This window comes from Phyllostomus discolor, chromosome 1 (assembly GCF_004126475.2).
Source record: "Phyllostomus discolor isolate MPI-MPIP mPhyDis1 chromosome 1, mPhyDis1.pri.v3, whole genome shotgun sequence".
Lineage (NCBI taxonomy): Eukaryota > Metazoa > Chordata > Mammalia > Chiroptera > Phyllostomidae > Phyllostomus > Phyllostomus discolor.
The window spans coordinates 113,856,880-113,878,109 of NC_040903.2; the positions used below are offsets into that span (position 1 = coordinate 113,856,880).

The 21,230-nt window shown below is 40.6% G+C and overlaps 1 protein-coding gene across 1 annotated transcript in view; it reads left to right on the plus strand.

Moving 5' to 3' along the window:
* Positions 1-625: 625 nt before the first annotated feature.
* The window catches only part of SIN3A (SIN3 transcription regulator family member A), a 62,312-nt gene continuing 41,707 nt past the window's right edge, over positions 626-21,230 (plus strand). Inside the window, 2 exon segments of the mRNA XM_028508138.2 lie at positions 626-897; positions 16,886-17,106. Of these exon segments, the coding sequence (XP_028363939.1) occupies positions 16,918-17,106 (189 nt within the window). The 5' untranslated portion in view covers positions 626-897; positions 16,886-16,917.

Genomic DNA, 21,230 nt, shown 5'->3' on the forward strand with positions numbered 1-21,230 from the left:
TGTTTCGGGCCCAGGAACTCTGCGATCAGTCTCTAGTGTAAACATTCCACAAAAGGACTGCTAAGGTTCAGCCTCCTCGCGCGGGGCGGAGTCAGCTCCCTCCTAGACAGGCGTCCTGGCCAATGGGGCTTCTACCGGGCATGAGCTATCCAATTCAATGATTGGGGGCGGAGCCTGTCCCGGCAGTGTGGTCAGAAGGGACTGTCTCACGGACATTTTACTCCACATCGGTTACTTACCTTCCTAGGGCAGTGGGAGAGATAGAGATAGCCCTCCATTGCAATGATCGGCCAGGGCGAGAACTGACTTGTGAGCCTGTGGCTGAGACGGCATGGGGCGTGAAATGTGGAGTCCTCCAATGATGTGAAGAGCTTTTTTGCTTCCTCCAATAGTGTTGCGGCTTGGGGGTGGGATTCAGTAGTTCATCTCCAATAGGCGGGGTTGAGCTCGGGAAGCTCCCCGCCAATAGAGGCGTGGAGAAGGTGAGCAGCTACCCCCTCCTTGCCAAGGGGTAAGGGGCGGGCTGGTGCAGCGATTGGCTAAACTTTTGACAGGCAGATTATGTAGCCTGTGGCGGAGCGAAGTTCAGTCTTTCCTTTGCTGGGCGGGCCGGCGGAGTGGGCGGGATTTCCCGGGTAACAGAGAAGCGGCCGCGGCGGTAGAGGCGGCGGAGACGGTTTCTCCATCTTCCCCCCCTCCCCTTCCCCCCTCAGAGTTTCCCTCCCTCCCTCCTTCCTAGTCTGGGCATCGGGGTCTGTGACCGCATCGTTAGCGGAAAGGAGCCTGCCAGTCTTCTTCAGCAGGCCTATGCTAGCGCCGTTCGCGGGGCCTCCCTGCTGAGCCCGAGGCTCACGCTGAGACGGACACGCAGTAAGGAGCGGCCGAAGCAGCTTTGCGGTGAGAGCACGCCGGGTCGGGGAGCCAGGTGGCGGGTAACGAGGGACTCGAGGGTGTGTATTTTTAAGGGGGGGCACTGACCTCCTCGGCTTCCCGTAGAGCCGGCGGGCGGGAGGTGTGTGGATGTGTGAGGGGGGTGGGGGGGCGGAGCGGGCTAGCTCCGTGCGGGAGGGGGAGGAGAGCGTAGTCCCGGTGCGCGCGGAGAGGGCGGGCTCTCTCGCCACTGCTGGGGGGTGGGGCTCAGCGCGCGCTTGCGAAGAAAGGGGCGGGGCTGGCCCTCAGGAGTGTGGGTGATCCCTCCCGTCCTCTAGGGGTGGGCGGGACTTTGGCTAGCTGCTGTGCGCGGGTCTGCTGGGGTGTGGGACGGGAGGGTGGTCTCCTGCGAGTGGCTTCGGAGCCTGGCGGGGAGAGGGTATGAGGTCCGCTTTCCTTCTCGTTCTCGGGGTTGGGTTGGCCGGAGAGGCAGTACGAGCGATGATGCCACGCCCCCTGGCCATCACCCCCCCCCCCCCGCCCCTGGTTTCCGCCTCCTTGGCTCTAGAAGGCGGGGCTAGGAAAAGCCCGCTGTTGGGTCTGGCTGGGAGTCGCGCCTAGATTTGCCCCGCCCAATGTCTCCAGCGGGTGGAGGGCCCCGCTGACCCGAGGAGTGGTGATGTTAGGACCTACTGTTGCAGCTCCGCAATACCTTTTCCCTGGCGCACAAGGGTCCGGTACTAGAGCTGTTTCTGCCTTGGTCCTTGCAATGGGGATGGAACCGTGCAGTTTGGAGAGTGGGAGCATGGTCGTCGCCACTCACTTCTTGGTTGTAATTTTTGTGGTGAGGTACGCGAGTTCTTTTGGTTGAAGTTTGCGGTCAAATGCTACTTGTGCTGTGACCTTGGTGAAGGGAGGTACCACGAGAAAGTCCTCAAGAGACTAGAAATGTGGCTAAGGACAACCTTTTCTGGAGTTCCCTTTATGTTCAGTTAACGTGGTTCTAAGGGGCGGGCCCTCCTTTCGGCCAGTGGGGTAGTGGGTAGTTAGATTTAGCCACTGTTTTAGTGGCTTAGTACTTCAAACACAGCCGTGAAAAGGCTGTGAGCTCCTGCTCTTCACAGGGCTCATATTTAGAAAAAGAAGGGTTGGATTTATTTAATATTAAAGTGATCAGTTTATAAAAATGGCGGTTTATCTTAAAACTCATACTTTGTATAAAATACTGTTTTCCACTCTTGAATTTTTGAATGCCTTATACAGCTGACTCTGTATAAGCTTGATTTCACAAAGAAGTTGCAAGTAAGTAGCTATAGGTGTTCTTGAAAAGTCTTCTGGTTTTATGTGATTCAGTTAGAACATATAGACCACTTGCTATTTATTATCTATAAAATATAATGTTCTTGACCTAGTTTATTAAAAGAAGGGTGAAGGTGAAGATACCGTTCTTTATGACATGTAGTGCCCCTCCAGTGCTTATTGGGGATTTGCCTTAGGACATTTCAGATTTAAGGAACCATTTTGAGATTTTTCCTCTGGTTTGATACTCTTTTCTTAAGAGAAATTGTTTCTGGTAGTTTTCACGAGAAAATAAATATTGAATGAATGTGTTTACTTACTAACATCTAAGCAAGCCCTCTGGCTAATTGTCTGAATGGAAATTAAACTCTAGATCTATGCTTTGCTCAGTTGGGACTGAGAGCTTGGTACCCTGTGCTAGACACATGAGAGTAAGTCCCACCTTACCAGCTAAGGAAAATAGGGGCAACAGTAGCTTTTTAGTTTTATTAATGGTGGCTGTAATATAATTGGTATGGAGACTGAAAATCCGCATGTTTTTCCTGATGCTGCAGACTAACAAAGATAGTGAAGGTAGTGGAGAATTTACCACTCAGGAAAGTTTGATCAACACATGGTTGTTTCCACTATTTGCAGTGCTGTGTGTTGGGAAATGGAAGATCTAATTTTTGCCCTAGAGAACATGTTGTCTACTGGTGTGGCAGGTCACATGTCCCCACATAGGCTTTAAGAATTCAAATAAGAACCTCAATATACTGTCATAGGAAACTTTTCATAAATGCTTCTTACCTGTCCAAAAATCAGCATTACCAGTATATACTACGTAGTTTGTCAGAATTAAAGACCCTTGATAGATTGGCACTTTGTAGTTAAGAAGGTAAGATTTGTAATTAAAGAGTAAGATTTGTTTATTTGTTTGTTTTTTGAGGAAAGAGCTGTGTAGTAATGTGATAAGATTCCTGGCAGAGCATAGTCCTGTTTACATCTTCAGTGCAAGTAGACAAGATACTAGAGAACTATGCAAGGCAGATATTAATGGCTGTGAAATTTAGTTGGAATTAAAAGATGTTCATGGCATTCATTTAGTGCAGTCCCTTAAAAGGCTATCTCATTGACTCCCCAACCAAGAGTTTCTTAAGCTTTTACTTTCTGTAGTTCTTACAAGAATGACAGGTACAAGCTTTTTCAAACTGTACATAAGAATTCAACATTTTTTGAGCTGTTACTATGTCCCAGACATTCATTTAGACAGTACACATTTATTAACCCATTTAATCTTCATGGCAACCGTGTGTAGTGGAATCTGTAGAATTCATGGGATCCACGTTTTAAAGATGAATGGCACAGAGAGGTTAGACATGATAAGTGGTCAAGCCAGGATCTAGATCCAAGCATTGGTCTAAGGATAGTAAACAGAAGTAACAGTGTGCTTTTCTTGTAAGATTTTATTTATTTACTTTTAAAGAGGGGAAAGGAGGGAGAGAGGGAAACATCAATGTGTGGTTGCCTCTTGTGTGGCCCCTATTGGGGACCTGACCTGCAACCCAGGCATGTTAGGTTGTGGATTCGAAGGCCAGCACTAAATCCACTGAACCACACCAGCCAAGGTGTAACAGTGGGTTTTTCTCTCTTTTTAAAAAGATTTTATTTATTTATTTTTAGAGAGGGGGGAAAGGAAGGAGAAAGAGAGGGAGAGAAACATCAATGTGTGGTTGCTTCTTACATGCCCCCAACTAGGGACCTGGTCTGCAACCCAGGCATGTGCCCTGACTGGGAATTGAACTGGCAACCCTTTGGTTTCAGGCCCACACTCAAGCCACTGAACTACACCAGACAGGGCTCTTTCTTTTCTTTTTTGTTATGGTAAAAAAAATTCACATGGATATAACATAAAAGTTACCATCTTGACCATTTTCAAGTGTACAGTTTAGTGGCATTAAGTATATTCCCATTGTTTAACCATCAGCACAAACATTTCCAGAATGTATTCACCTTACCAAACTAAAATTCTGTGCCCATTAAACAATAACATATCTCCCCCCAGCCACTGACAAGCACTGTTCTAGTTTTTCTCTGTGAATGTGACTGCTCTAAGTACATCATAGAAGTGGACTCATACAGTATTTGTTAGTTGTGTCTGGCTTACTTCACTTAGAATAATGTCTTCAAGATTTATCCATGTTGTAGCATGTGTCAGAATTACTCCTGATGGTGAATAATATGCCATTTTATGTATATATCACATATTGTTTATCCAGTCATATGTCAGTGGACCTTTGGGTTATTGGGTTGTTTCTACCTTTTGGCTATTGTGAATAATGCTGCTGTGAACATGGGTGTATAAATATCTCTTCAAGTACCTGCTTTGAATTCTTTTGGGTGTATCCCCAGAAGTGGAGTTGCTGGAACATATGGCAGTTCTTTGTTTAACTTTTTGAGAAACCAGCACAGCAGTGTGCTTTTGAAAGCAGCTATGAGGGAAAAGATTGAGACTCAGATTCTGAAGGTGAATTGAGTCAACACTCATTTATTGACCATCTTCTTAAATAGCTGACACAGGAAGAAACTTTGTCCTCTAGAAGTTTACATTGTTAGAAGGAAAGGCAAATAGGCATTTAATGATTTTACTACACAGCAGTGTAGATTGAGCGCCATAAGAGTCAAGTATCAGAGAGCTGTAGGGAATTCAGAGGAAGGAGAGCTTACCTGTGGGTGGAGGGAGAGGGGACTGTGAATGAGAAACAGGAAGGTGGAGTCTGAAATCACAGAGATCTAGTTGAATCCAGTGGTTAAATGACGTTAGACATTCGCTCAAAATATACCAGAGGATGCTTTGAAATGTTAAAAGGAACGGCATAGTGCTGAAATTGGCAAGTGAGTTTTTCGTCTCTTTTCCAGAGTTTGTGAGTCCTGTTCTCTTTAGTTTGCAGACCTGATTGCTTCTGCTACGTTGGAAAGTTAATCCCAATGAAGAAATTATGTAGTTGGCATATATGTTACTGCTATCATGTCAAGCTCAAGATATGTTATCAAAATAGTCGATTATTATTTCCTAAATCTTCTTTTCCTTCACATGGGTTCATGTTTCTGCTAACAGATGAATAGTACTAGTAATCTCTTAGGGTTTTTAACTTCTTCTAATGGTTTAAGTAAATAATTTTGAATGTTTGGTTTTTGTTGCAGCTAAGGTCCAATACCCATATAGCAGCATACTAGGGTAGTCTGTGAATCAGGATTCTGCCATTAGTAAATTATATTATTTCCAAATATTTCAGGGAATTTTATTTTTCTGACCCTTTAAAGAATTCCTCACCTGAAAATATATATTTATTGATTTTTAAAGAGAGAGACAGAAGGAAACATCAGTGTGAGAAATATTGATCAATTGCCCCCGTATGTACCTCAACCAGGGATCAAACTTGCAACTAATTATGTAACTTTCTTCTTGGGTCTCTTTCTTCAAAAGACATGGGTTTGTTGTCAGTTATAACCAAATGCGTAGAGTTTTTGTCCTCATAAGTTTTCTGGACAACTACCTAATATTGATTATCCTCAGGGAGCACGCTGCATCAGTGGTGCACAATGCATCTAGATTTGGACTTCACTTTCTTGATAAAGCCTCAGCACTCAGGACAGTGCTGGGACACAGTAAGTGGTAAATAATTAGTTTGCAAACTGAAATGTGAGGGTTGCTACCCAGAGGCTACCTCTGTTCAGTGGCAGTTAGCTTCAAAGTTAGTGACACAGTTATTGGTAGCAATTTCTAACTGATACCTCCCCCCCCACCCCCACCCCATTCGTTCCTCCCTCTCTTTCTCTTTCCCTCCCTCCCTCTCTCCCTCCCTCCCCCTCTCTCCCTCCCTCCCTCTTACAGCAGAATGACAGATTTTATTTTTTCTTCAAGCACATAGGAAAAAACAAAAGTACTAAGGGTCCTCGTTTAGTTTGACAGGACAGTTCTACACTTCAGTTTTCTTACTGCTTTTTGCCCAAAGCATTACAGCATCTTTCAAGAAAGGTATAAAAGAAATTGGTATATAGCATCTTAAACATTATATAGGGTGTTAATCTTTGGGGCATCTGGTTAAGAGTATATGACAATTCTTTATACTGTCATAATTTTTTAAAGCTTTCATTGAATGTATTTAATAACCTATTATTTATTTATTTTCCTTATATAATGACAAGGAGAAGAAAACTAACAGGAAGACATTTCACAATTATTATTAGAGGAACTAGTAGATGAATGTAGTGCAATAGATAGCAGCATGTAGACTGTAATGGTGATGATAGCATGATTGTGCAATATAAGCCAAGTCACAGGCTATGAGTCTTCAGATGAGAATATCCTAGATGAATTTTCTCAGCCTAAAGAATTTGACTTGACAATATATTTCTGAGGGAAAAATAAGAGAATGTTGTCTTCCTATTTCTTCGTGAGTGACTCTTCTAGGTATTCAACAGGAAAGACTTCAGAATGCAATATTTTCAACTAGAAGCAAAACCATCCCAATTCGCTAAAAGGATATACAATACATGATTAGAATGGAACATGATGTATAAATGAGAAAATAATCGTTGGATGATTATTCTAATTGGTATTTATTGTCTAAAACTGATTATGCTTGTAGTGGGGAGCTTAGAAGGTTGTTGTCCTCTTTGTAACCAAATTAAGAACTGAAATTTTAGGCCCTGGTTAGGTAGCTCAGTTGGTTAGAGCATCATCCAGATGTGCCAACATTGCGGGTTCAATCCCTGGTCAGGGTGCGTACAAGAGGCAACCAGAGAATGCATAAGTAAGTGGAACAACAAATTGATGTTTCTTTTTCTCCCTTTCTCTCTGCCTCTAAAGTCAATAAATAAAAGTAATTTTAGGAAAACAGTTTTCAATGTATTGTATTTGATGATGCAAGGGAAAGGGAGAAAAACAAAGACCCAAAAGTGATCATAAGCTAGAACTTTAGTAGAGATGTACCTGAAGTCTGGAAGCAAAATTTTCAAATTGGCATCACAGTTGTGACTAGTGAGTTGTATTTTGATGGATATTACCTATTTTGGGTCTTTATTTATATCTGCAAAACCAGGAACACTTGGACTAATAATTTGGATTTGCTGTTTAAATTCTTACTAAAAATTTTTATCAACTTATTTTCACCCAAATGGTAAATGATAATGATAAGTTTATTTTTAAATTGAGGATTAAAGGTGAATGGATCACATCATAAAGAAAGCTGTGTTATTTTTTGTACAACCAAAATGATTGTCCTGAGCCACTTTGGTAAAGATTGTCACACTGCAGTATGACATAATTCCACCAAAGCTCACAAATGGTGTATGCTAAATGGGATTATCATAATATTAGATTGAGGTTTCTCAGCCTTGGCACTATTAATATTTTGTGCTGAATAATTCAGTGTTGGAAGCTGTCCTCTGCATTGTAGGGATGTTGACAACATCCCTGGTCTTTCTATTCATGAAATGCCAGTAGCACTCCTCTTTCCCCAATTGTGACAGCCAGAAATGTCTTCTGACATTGCTAAATGTGCTTTGGGGCAAAAATCTCACCTGGTTTGAGGACCATCTCAAGAAGTATATAAAACTGAGTTGAGGGGAGGCTTGAGTATTAGACCTTGTGGTAGTCTTCCTTTTCTTTCCTCTGTTTTTCTTTTTCTATTGCAGAAAGCTTTATTGTTTTCATTTGGTCCAATGCATGGGAGAGGGATCCAGGGTGGTTGAGGATGCCTAATAGTTTCAGGGAGAGGCTCAGGCAAAAGCCAGACACCAGGATAATGAAGAGGGAGCCCCTCAAAGGCCTCCAGGCTCCAAAGGCTCCAAGTTGTGCTTGAGGCTGAGACATTCAAAGAGATACTCACCCAGTCCAGCCTGGGGCTGGCCAGTGTGGCCAGCTTGCAGATGGTTCGGATGGTTCACAGGCTTGTGCTTAGTCCACAGAGCCACACCATCCAGGGCCATCTTCTTGATGAGTTTCACTCCTTATCCAGGAAGTGGCTCTCCAGGAAATCACAGAGATGAAGGTCTTTGCAGGTAGATTCCAGGGCATGCAGATCGAAAACGACCCCTAGTTCCGGCTCTTCTCCATGGCCATGGTAGCTTCCATGGCATCCCAGATTTTCCCCCACTCATTTGGAAAGGCTTCAGAGAGAGAGAGGTAAGGTGTAGGAAGCCAGCAGAGGCAGGTTGACGGCAGCCTCCATATCGGAGGAATAATTCTGACAGATTTGGGAGTTTGTGGTTGTTTGACAATGAGTTAAGATAAAAAACAAATAGTGTTTGATTGGTCTCAGAGGCTGTGGATGGCTGAGGTGGTTCCACAAGTGATGACTACAAAAGAGGTTGGAGGATGGTCAGAGATTGGAAGAAGGGGCATCCCTAGGTCTGTTTCATCCAAACACTGTTGAAGCAAGAGACAGATCCAGAGGACTGCAGAGGGCACTGCCATAATTTTTTGTTTTTTAGAAGAATAGGTTAATTTTGTTGAGCTATTCTAAGTAACATGGGAAATTTAAATAGATTGCCCTTTTCATTTATTCTGGAATACTTTTTCTATTCTAGCAGAGTTAAATTCAGAAATGAAGTTTCAGACAGGGTTTAAAGTAGACTATGGTGGGTAGTTGCACTGGGTTGAAGTAATTATATTCACTTAATGCTTTGATAAAATTTCTTTAGCTTTTGAAGAACAACTTCCCATTTTGTTTCAAGAGTGTTTGTTCATTGAAGAATACTGATCAAGAGACATTTTTTTGTGATGCTGACCACTAATAGAATAATTTCAGAGGATTTTTTGAATTATATAAATAAAGGAATTTAAAAATGTGTCTAATTGAAAATGATCGCAATACAAAATTAAGAGGCATGAGAGGGTCAGCCATAAATTAAAAGCATTTTAGAAAAGAAAGTGCAGTATTGTATACTTAAAAGAGCCTAGAATGGGGTAGTTTGTTCCATACAGTCTTATTACTCTGAGTTTATCTTGACTAAAATAATTCTATTGTCTCCAGTTAAGCCAATTTATGAAATTTAATCTAAATGAAAAATATTCTTTAAAGTTGGGTTTTTCAATTTGGGGTTTTTTTAAGTATATTTTATTGATTATGCTATTAAATAGTTGTCCCATTTTTTTCCCTCTCTTTTTTTTTCCCTCCGTTCTGCACCGCGCGCCCCCCCCCCCCCCCCCCCGGGCCACCTTAGTTCATGTCCATGGGTCATACATATAAGTTCTTTGGCTTCTCCACTTCCTATACTATTCTTAACCTCCCCCCGTCTATTTTGTACCTACCATTTATGCTTCTTATTCCCTGTACCTTTTCCCCCATCCTCCCCTCAGCCCCTCCCCGCTAATAATCCTCTGTGTGATCTCCATTTCTGTGATTCTGTTCCTGTTCTAGTTGTTTGCTTAGTTCGTGGGTTTGTTTGTTTGTTTTTTTTAGGTTCAGTTGTTGATAGTTGTGTTTGTTGTCATTTTACTGTTCGTATTTTTGATCATCTTCTTTTTCTTAGATAAGTCCCTTTTACATTTCGTGTAACATGGGCTTGGTGATAGTGAACTCTAACTTGACCTTATCTGGGAAGCACTTTATCTGCCCTTCCCTTCTAAATGATAGCTTCACTGGATGGAGTAATCTTGGATGTAGGTTCTTGCCTTTCATGGCTTCAAATACTTTTTTCCAGCCCCTTCTTGTCTGCAAGGTTTCTTTTGTGAAATCAGCTGAGAGTCCTATGTGAACTCCTTTATAGGTAACTGTCTCCTTTTTTCTTGATGTTTTTAAGATTCTCTCCTTATCTTTCATCTTGGGTAATGTAATTATGATGTGCCTTAGTGTGTGCTTCCTTAGGTCCAAGTTCTTTGGGACTCTGGGCTTCTTGGACTTCTTGGAAGTCTGTTTTTTGGATTTTAGTAATCATGGAAATGTCTGGATTAGAATAAAGAGGGAAATTCTTTATTGTGATTAAAGACATTTTAGGTTGTGGGAACTAGAAAGTTGGTTTTTATTTCTCTTATTCTGAAAGAGTTAGCTTTTACTTCTGCCCTTCTAACATTTGTCTGAAATCTGTTACATATGCTTCCAGTTTCAACCCCATTTCAAGAAGCCTCCTGTGCAATGTCAGACTTACCCCTTACCCCTTACTCCTTGCTTTGCTTGGGCATTATGACATTTTTACATGATTTTGGAACTGTTCCTACTTTATATTATCACTCAAGGCCAGGTGACTTTTTAGTATTCTGCTGACATTGTTCACAGAAGTGTTTTTCACTAGGCTCCATCCCTCAAAATCCCTCAAAGTGCTTTTTTAAATAGTTGTTTTCATAGATAAGAGTTCTGAAAACAATGTGAGCTCCAAATCCGAAACAGTTGGGGACCACAGTGGCACCTGAAAATCATACAAGCTGACATTCGAATTCTTTATACCTTTAATTTACTTCTCTGTGTGCAGGATACCACAGTCTGTCTGATATTTCTACTCCAGATTGGTCATATAGTCTAAGGAGGGTTTAGCTTCTTGCTCCTTTAGCCAGGTATGTGACCTTGAACAAGTCACTTAATTTCTTTGAGTGTCAGTTTTTCTTTAAATAGGAGGGTTATGGTGTTCTCCATCTGTTGTGAAGCGTTATCAACTGATAGGAGTCACGTCAACATGATTATTGTGGGGCAGGAAGTCTGTCCTATTCAGTGCTAAAGTCCCAACACTCAGCACAGGGCCTGCACATATAGACACTGGGGTACTATACAGAGTGAAGCAAAAGTAGATTTACAGCCCTAACTGGTGTAGTTCAGTGGATTGAGCGCAGGTCTGTGAACCAAAGGGTCGCTGGTTGGATTCTCAGTGAGGGCACAGGCCTGGGTTGCAGGCCAGGTTCCCAGTAGGGGGCGTGTGAGAGTCAACCACACACTGATGTTTCTATCCCTCTCTTTCTCCTTCCCTTCCTCTCTCTGTAAAAATAAATAAATAAAATCTTAAAAGTAGGTTTGTAGGTTACATGGAATATAATTCAATAATTAATAATAATACAAGAGTAAACTGTTTTGTGTACTCAAAATTGTAAGTCTACTTTTGCTCCACCCTGTATGTCAGACAGATGAATTCGCAAAGATATAAATTACTTTGTCATGTGTAAGTCTGTAGTTACTGTAATATTTTAGTTTCATTCTGTTTATTCTGTACCCAAATTTATCCCTATTTTCCACATATAACTAAACATTTACCATCTTCATATAGTCTTCCCCAATGTACACATTACTACTCCTTTCCAAGTACTTATTTCTACCACTTGTAAACTGATTTGTATTGTTAGCTTTTCCTGCCAATTTTTAAGAAAATTTTCAAGTATACAGCAAATTGATAGAATTTTATAGTGGACACCCATATATGCTATGACCTACATTTTTTCCTTTTTTTAAATCCTCAGCAGAGGATATGTTTATTAATTTAGAAAGAGCACGTGGGAAAGAGCGAAAAACATCGATGTGAGAGAGAAACATTGATTGGTTGCCTCCTATTTGCACTCCGACCGGGGATCAAACTCACGTCCTAAGTCTGTCCCCTGATTGGGGATTAAACCCACAACTTTTTACTGTATGGGACGATGCTCCAACCAACTGAGCCACCCACCCCGGGATAGATTTTATCATTACCATTTTTACAGTACTTGCTTTATCATATATCCATCTATCCATCCCTCCATCTGTTATTCCAAAATAATTTCTTAATATATTTCAAAGTAAATTTCAGCCCTGACTAGAGTGGCTCAGTTAGTTAGAGCGTGGTCCTGTAAACTGAAGAAACATCACACGTTTGATTCCTAGTCAGGGCACATTCCTAGGTTGTGGCATTTGGTCCAAGTCAGGACAAGAAACATTTGATTATGTTTCTCTACTTGCCTCTCTCTCCCTCCCTCCCTTCCCACCTCTCTTAAATCAATAAGCATGTCCTAGGCCAGGAGTGTTAAATTCATTTTCACCGGGGGCCACATCAGCCTTGGGGTTGCCTCCAAAGGGCCGAATGTAATTTTAGGACTATATAAATGTAACTACTCCTTAACTAGGGCCAAGGAGCTCGGTGCTGCAGCCAGGTAGAAACAAGGTGCCAGGCCAAATAAAACAAGGTGGAGGGCTAGATTCGGCCAGTAGGCCTTGTGTTTGCCACCTATGCCGTAGGGTGAAGATTAAAAATAAATAAAATTTCAGGTATTATAGTATACTTTCACCTGAGTGTTTGAGCATGCATGTTCTTTTCTAGAGTTCATTATTTGACTATAGCTTTTTCCTTTTCATGCAAAATTTGCATACAATGAAATGCACAAATCCTAAAGAGTACATTGTGTTGTATCAAGATCACACTGAGGTGTAAGGGAACACGCTGTAATGTGCTCTTTTCATTAACAGGATGTCTAAGATTTAGAGCACTTTCCTTATAGAGGAACCCTAATATTTCTAATTGCTACATAGTTTCCCTAATACCACCGATATATCAGGTTTATTTAGCTATTGATAGACATTTAATTTTTTTTAATACTTTGCTGTGTAATAAATATACTTGGCAGTTGTGTAGGGTAGAGACCTAGAAGTGAAATTGGCTGGCCTGCAAGTCGCCAACCAAATAGTCTATACCAATTAAAACTTCACCAGCCCTCACTGGTGTGGCTCATTGGGTTGGATGTCCTCCCCAAAAAGGTCATATTTGAGTTCTAGTTGGGATACGTCCCTGGAATGTATTGCAGGCCAGGTACCCAGTAAGAGGCAACCAATCGATGTTTCTTACCTTCTCTTTTTCCCGCCTTTCCCATGTCTCTTAAAATAAATAAAATTTTAACAACAACAACAAAACCCTTCCACCAGATACCTGCACACTCACCCACACAACATTGTCATTTGGTTTTAGCCAGTTACTGTGGACTAAGTATCATTTTATTTTATATGTCTTAGTTGACTAATGAGACTGTATAGGATCTTCTCAACTAGTTTTTAAGCTTTTACAGGCAAGGGCCAAGATCATATACCACCATCATATCTGCTTACTGAATATTTGAATTGAATTAATAAGTGCTACCAAAGCATTCCTGCTTTATTGGGTTGAGACTGAAGAACGATGAATGAGCTAAGTGTGTTAGAAATTAAAGAAAGCTGGAGTTGCTTAAGCATGTGTACCTTAACTGAGTGAAGTGGAACTTTTCCATCTTCCTTCATTTTTCCTCTTCTGTAAGTGTACGTTAAAAAAATCCAGGCTCTGGAGGCAGATTTCATGGATTCATCTCTCAGCTTTTGTCTGTTAGCTGTGCAACCTTGGGCAGTTAATTTAATCTTTGTATTTCTATTTCCTTATTTTTTAAATAGAGAATAACAGCACCTGGTTGCGGGATTAAATTAATATTTGTAAATTGTGTAGAACGGTACTTGGCACTCAGTATTTGCTAATTATTGTTATGTTAACTATTAGATTATTCTTTCCCTTCTTGTGTATACATTGAGTGTCTGTGATGTGTTAGGACTGGGGGGGGCGGGGGGGAATGTAGACAAAATGGAAAGGACCCTGCCTTGAAGAAGTTCATAGACTTGTGGCTTGTTTAGGGAGTGGGAAGACATTTGACAGGACTGGACGATAGGGTGGGGACTGGTGAGATCATTATAAATTAAATTATCCTCTAATCAGTAAGGAAGAATTTTATAGGCAAAACTAAGGAATTTGGATTGTTTTTTTAAGTGATGGGAAGCCATTGGTTAATTTACAACCATATTGGACTTGCATTTGGGGTTGACCATTTTGAAAGCAATGTAGAAGGTAGACTAGACTGGAGAGAGGCTGGAGGGTGATGGAATCATTTGAGGTGTAAGGGATGATGAGTGCCTGAAATAAGGGAGAGGTTATGGGATTAGAGAAGAAGCAATTTATTTGAGAACCAGTTAGGGAATAGAATTAAGAGCAGTGACTGTTTAAGGAGTAAAGTATGGTTCAGAGAAAGTACAGATTTGCCCTGTGTAAACTCTTTAGTGTCATGGAGATAGTCTGGAAGGCAGACTCTTTAGAGGTGAATGAAATTAAATACTTTTTAAAATCATAATCATTTTATAAAAGAAATGATGTTTTAATAGCAAAAAGATAGGACATGATCTCAGAATAAAGCATTTTTAATACTTAACCTGTGAAAAACTCATCACATTTTTTTTTTTATCACAATTCTTTTTTCTCCCCTTTCCTTTTCATTTTCCTGCAGAAGGTTCACATACCAGTGTTTGGGAATCACTAGTGTAGTCTAATCCCCTCCTTTTGCAGATCAGGAAACAGAACCAAAGTTACAGAGCTTAGAGTCAGTTTGGATTAGTCCAGGTCTTGACAGGTACTCGAGTCTTTTTTCCCATAGTCCTATGCCATGCTTTTCTGATCTAAATTTCATTTTCTATTTATGAAGTTATGACTTGGCTTTGGTTACAAAGATTAATCTAAGGTGAGTTTAAGCATCTAGGTTTCAAACCAACAGAACCCAAGGCCACACTATGGTCTAGATCATCTGTGTGCATAGAAGTAGCAGTTAAAATGTCTTTAAGCTTTTTACTCTGTCCATTTATTAGACCTATTTCCTCATCTCAAAATAGATTGAGGTTGAGTGTTTATACTCATTTGACTGGTGGCTCATAAGCATCACATAGCATGGGTAAGCCTTTATTTCCAATCTCTTACTATATCTAAAAAGTTTTGAAATAATTGAGCTAAGCATACTACTTAGTATAAAAGCCTACCCTGGCTGGTGCGGCTCAGTGGATGAGCACCAGCCTGCGAAACCCAAGGGTCATTGGTTCGATTCCCAGTCAGGGCACATGCCTGGGTTTTGAGGGCCAGGTCCCCAGTAGGGGCATGCCAGAGGCAACCACACATTGATGTTTCTCTCCCTTTCTTTCTTTCTCCCTTCCTTCCCTCTCTAAAAATAAATACGTAAAATCTTAAAAAAAAATAAAAAAAAATATATATATATAAAGCCTAGGAAAAACATGATCAGTTCAGACATTTACATTATTTTCCTTCAGTATCTGTCAGCACTGTGTTTTCAACTCCAGTTAATTGAGTACAATATATTATCATACATAAATTTTGGAGACTTGGTCCTTTGATCTAAAGTTAGAGTCAACAGAAAGACATTATTTGTGATTCGAAATTTACAAAAAGATAGTATTAAATGGCCAACTTGCAAATGAAACAATTGTGCTGCTGTGTCCGGCTAACTTAGGGTTGTGAGGTGTGAGAAAAACCAGACGCTATTTAAGGCTGAGAGTGAGAGCACCAGGCAGGGCTAGGACAATGGTGAGGACAGAGAAGAGATGAAGTGCCCGGGGCAGGCCTTGTGAGGACTGTTTCACCTTCAGACCTTTCATACTCCCAGGAAATGAAGAAAAGAGAGGTGGGAGACTTAGATATTCGGTAAAGACTTGCCTCCCTCCTTCCTTCCCTCCCCTCCCTCCTGTCCTTCCTTTTTCTCTTCTTTTTTCCCCCTTTCCCTTCCTCTCTTCCCTCTCTCCCCTTCCTTCCTATTTACAAAAAGAGCTTTGCTTCAGATGGGGGTTTTTGAGATCTACTATTACTGTATTTTTTATCTTCTCACCACAGGAGTGGTGTCTTTTTAAAGTTGTTTTTGTGGCTGAAGAAGTGGTAGGGCTGCCCCATGTTCTTTGGATGGCTGGAGCATTCTTATTGATATGTTTGTGTTAGTGATAGTATGTTGGAATAGCTCTGAAAAGACCCAACCAAATTCCTGGCCGATGGGGGGGGGTATTTATTTTTAAGATTTTATTTAGTTTTAGAGAGGGGGGAAGGGAGGGAGAAAGAGGGAGAGAAACATTGATGTGCCAGGGAAACATTGATCGGTTGCCTTTTGCACACCCCCAGCTGGGGACCTGGCCTGCAACCCTGGCATGTGCTCTGACCAGGAATTGAACCTGCAACCTTCTGGTTCACAGGCAGGTGCTCAGTCCACCAAGTCACACCAGCCAGGGCCTGGCCACTGTTACTAGACTTTTTGTGTCCTTGAAGAAAGAAAGTGTCCCCCTACAGAGGGATTATTAAATTAAGGGATTCTGGAATCTCCTTAGTGTTCAATAATGCTAGTCAGAAGAAACCTTAGAAATTACCTATTTCAACCTTATTTTATAGTTGGAGAAACAAACTGACGTGGAATATTGAAATAGCTTCTTATATTGGTAAGTCTAGAACCATAGTTCTCTTACTCCTGACCCAGTACTCCTTCCCTGATACCATTTAATTGCTGAAATAATTGGTATTTTAAAAATTAGACCACAGTTAGAATATTAGGTTTTGAAATGACTTAGGAAGAAGTACTTAAATGTTTTTGTAGTATGTGAATATGTACTTAGTATTAGAAATGATGGCATTTGAACAGAAAGCTAAAGAATAAAGAAAAAAGATGTATTTTTGTGTATGTTTTAAATTGGAAGTTATTTTTCAACTCTGTAGTACCAAACTGATTTAAATTATGCTATTATTTAAATTTCATCTTTCAGTTATGATAACCTGTTCATGTTGGGTTTGTGTGCACAAGCATGTACTTTCATTACCCAGTGATCATCCCTAGAATGAAGTAGCTAATCAGTTCTGGGAGGGGAGCTTATATTAAATCTGGGGACTAGTCCTGAATTGTACACATGGTACAGTGCGCGAATTGGTGTGCATGTTGTGCTTGTGGTTTCTGCAGGTTATTAGTGCATCCCCGAGCATGAGTGCAGAATGAAGCGACGTTTGGATGACCAGGAGTCACCGGTGTATGCGGCTCAGCAGAGGCGGATCCCTGGTAGCACAGAGGCTTTTCCTCACCAGCACCGAGTGCTCGCCCCTGCCCCTCCTGTGTATGAGGCCGTGGCTGAGACCATGCAGTCAGCCACAGGCATTCAGTACTCCGTCACTCCCAGCTATCAGGTGAGCTGGCGCTGCAAGGCACTGCGCCAAGGCCAGCATGATGCTTTCATTCAGTTAGAACAGTTTTTATTCAGCATTCAGTGAGATATAAGATATTGATAAAAAAAGAAAAATATTTACAGGATATGTGTAAGGTATAAAATAATGAAAACAATATACGCTTGTGTATTTACCACATAAAGTTTTTAAAAAGAAGGTTGTTAGGACCTTGGTGTTCACTGTGCTTTCTCTCTAACCCCTTTACCTTTTTGATCCTTCAGAGTAGCCACTGATCAGAACTTTGCATTTATCATTTCCTTGATTTTAGATAAGTCATTTTGTTTCTATCTCTAGACAATAAAATTGTTTAGTTTGGCTATTTTTGAACTTTTATATAAATGAAAACATGTATTTTATTTTCACTCACTTTTTTTCACTGCTATAAATTATATGAATAGTTTCAGTTTATTCTTCTGTTGAACAACCAATCTGTTCCCAGATTTATGCTCTTAAGAAGAGGCTACTGTGAATGTTTTAGCTGGTTCTCTAGTGCAGTGGTATTCACAGTGACTTCCACCAGAATCTAAATGAACGTACTGCCTTTCTCAAGTGAATCTTGCTATAGAAGGGAAAAAAAGCAGTGTGCTTATTAGTGGAGTAGTTGGTTTACATTTTGGTGCAAACTCCTTATCTTCTTTCAGACTACTCAGCAGGTTTGAGGGCACATGAGGAAGAGTTGCTTGCGTATCTAAGAGAGGAATTGCTGGGTCCTCGGGTGTACATATCTTCACTTTAGTGGGTAATCTCAGATTGGCTTTCAAAGTTGTGCCAATTTATATATTTCCACCAGCATTGTATATTCCTATTGTTCCACATCTTGACCAACTTGATCATTCATCTCATCTGTTCAGTTTGTTTTGCAAAAATGGAAGAAATTTAATTTTTGTCCGTTTAAATTATGAAAATAAACATCACCATTATTATTTTTTATAGATTTTATTCATTTCTTGGGGAAATGGGGGAGATATAGAGGGGGAGACACACTGATGTGTGAGAGAAACATCAAGCCATTGGCTTCTCACATCCCCTCAACTGGGGACCTGGCCTGGAACCCAGGCATGTGCCCTGACTGGGAATGGAACTTGCAGCCTTTCAGTTCACAGGCTGGCACTCAGTCCACTGAGCCACAGCAGCCAGGGCAACATCACCATTTTTTTTTTAAAAAGATGTAAGATTACCTTTCCACTGACCCCTTAGACTATATCCCACTGGTATATTTCTTGGGTTTCCAAAATTTTGTATGCATATACAAACATATCTATATGAGGTCTGTCTGGAAAAAGTCCAGTCATTGTTAATATAACAAGAACGTTTTGCATGACATTGATGTAACCTGACAGCCAGAGGGACTAGAATACACATGTATGAACAATGTCGACTTCACTGTACTAGTCAGTGGGGTGGTAGACATTGTTGAGTGAACATGTGTACTGTGTGGTCTTCACATTCAAAATGACTGAGCAAGTAGAGCAACAAGTCTGCATCACATTGTGTGTTAACATGAACATTTCTCCACGGAAACTGTTTGGGTGATTCGAAGGCTCTCAGGGAAGATGCAATGAGTGCAGCGCAAATAAAAGTGGCACAAACACTTCAGAGATCGTCAAGAATCTATTGAAAGTGATCCACGTTCTGGAAAACCTGCAATAAGCAGAACACCTGAAACTTTGTTGATATACATGCTGTAATCAACAAAGATCTGCGACTGACAGTGCGAGAACTAGAAGCTGATGTGGGGATTCCAAAAACTACTGTGTCTGAGATTTTGATGCAGGAAATATGAAATATGTCGTGGCAAAATTTGTTCTGTGGCTTCTACCACCAAAGCAGAAGGAACATCATCCTGCAATTGCTAATGACTTGGTTCAAACCACTACTAGTGAACCAGATTTCCTCAAGAAGGTCATAACCAGAGATCAGTGGTGGGTCTACAGGTATGATCCAGAATGAAGGCCCAGTCATCCAAGTGGAAGTCATCTGGTTCTCCACACCTGAAGATAGCATGGCAAAGTTGCAGCAAGATCAAGACCATGTTAACTGTGTTTTTTTATTAGGAAGGTAGTGTCCATCACAAGTACGCCTTTTCAGGCCAAAAAATTAATAAGGAGTACTGCCTTGGTATTCAGCGGTTGAGAGATACAATACAATGAAAATGGCCACAGCTATGGGCAACCGGTGATTGGTACCTTCATCACAACAACGTGCCTGCTCATGTATCACATCTCGTGCAGAGTCTTAGCAGAACATCAAATCACCTGGTAACTCAGCCCACCTACAGCCTAGATTTGGTGCCCTGTGACTTCTGGCTTTTCCCAAAACCAAAATCACCTCTGAAAGGCAAGAGATTTCAGACCCTTGATGAAATTCAGGAACATACGATGAAGCAGCTGATGGTGATTTATAACAAAGGATTTTGCAGAGTGTTTTGACCAGTGGAAGAAATGCTGGGAGAACTATGTGAGGTCCTTGGGTGCCTACTTTGAAGGGGACTGAGCTGTCATTGTCTCATGTACAATGTTTCTTGTACCTCCTTTAATAAATGTCTCTCACAGTATGTGGCTAGATACTTTCTGGACAGACCTCCGTATTTACCTGCCTAGCTACCTAGATACAGTTCTCTTTTTATACAATTTGGATCATACAACATGTATTCTGCTATTTGCTCTTTCCACTTAAATATAGTAGACAACTTTCTACTTGAATATGTATGTATAGATCCAAGTTATTTCTTTTAAATCACTGAATTTATAATATAACATCCCAGGTCATCTGAACCATAATTTATTTAACTGGCCTAGAGAGGCCTCTTTCAGTGTGAATTGTTAGTGACTTTTAAAAAGCTATGACTGGTACTGGGAATGTAAATCGGTATAATTTTTCTTGAAAGCAGTTTGACACTTGGTGTCAGATTGTTTAGCTATAAGAAGACAAAGAAGAGGGAAACCAGGTAAAGTAGGTTATGGTGATTCCTGAGGTATGTCACTCTTCCTCAGTAGTCCCCCTTAAAGCAGTATTACACCTTCACATACAAAGGATTGCTACAGATCAATTCTTTCAGTTAAGTATTGGAAGAAAGGTTGCTTGGTTTCCTTGGCTGATTTCTTTTATCTGAACAAGTTCATGATTGTCTCCTACGCTTGAGATAAGTTACATCTGTTCTATATTAGAAACTATAATGTGCTTATATAAAACCAGCCATCTCAAATCATTGTAAACTCCAATTGAACCATGTAAAGACCTGTCCAACTTATGCATGTTGGGATTAGAAGCTCAGAATAACCCTTTTTGTGAAGATAATATTAGAGCTTTTAAAATTGTCTCAAGAGTTTCTTTTTACTCCTAATGTATATTCTGTTATTTTTGAGGATTTATAAGTAGTTGCTCAATTTCCTTCCCTCCCCTTTGCCCAAGATCATCTTATAAATTTGTGGGGACTTGAGGGAAAAAGTATCCTTTAAGTTGTAGTACACAACTTTACATTGTTTAGAGAAAGTTTCATGTTATTTACTCTCCTTATTTTGGAGATATGACCAATCAGGTATATTCGTCTTTAGTTGTCTTCTGTAGGGATTAACAGTTCTGAAATAGAAAAAAAATTAAAAGGTTTGAAAATTTTATATGGCATTTCTTGTGATAAAAATGGGAAGAAAGGGGCTTGTGCTTTAAGTCATCCCTAAACTTATAAGAGGATGAGAAAGAGAATGAATATGAAGAAGAAAATAGAAAAGAAAGATGTCTGAGGTCAAACCACCAACACTTTGGAAAAAATTTTGTTTTAGAAGTAGCAAATAAGGATAAGCAAAACAAAACAAAGTAAAAATCTTCTAACCCTGTCACCACAGGATAAAATAGTAACGTTTTGATATGTTTTGTCTAGGGTTTAAACTTTTTTCTTTTTCTTTTATTTCTTTTTAAAGATCTTGTTTATTTTTTAGAGAGAAGGGAAGGGAGGGAGAAAGAAAGGGAGAGAAACATCGATTCTTTAAGAGATAGAGAGAAATTCAATCAGTTGCCTCTTGACACTCCAGACTGGGGACCTGACAGGCAACCCAGGCATGTACCCTGACTGGGAATTGAACCAGTGA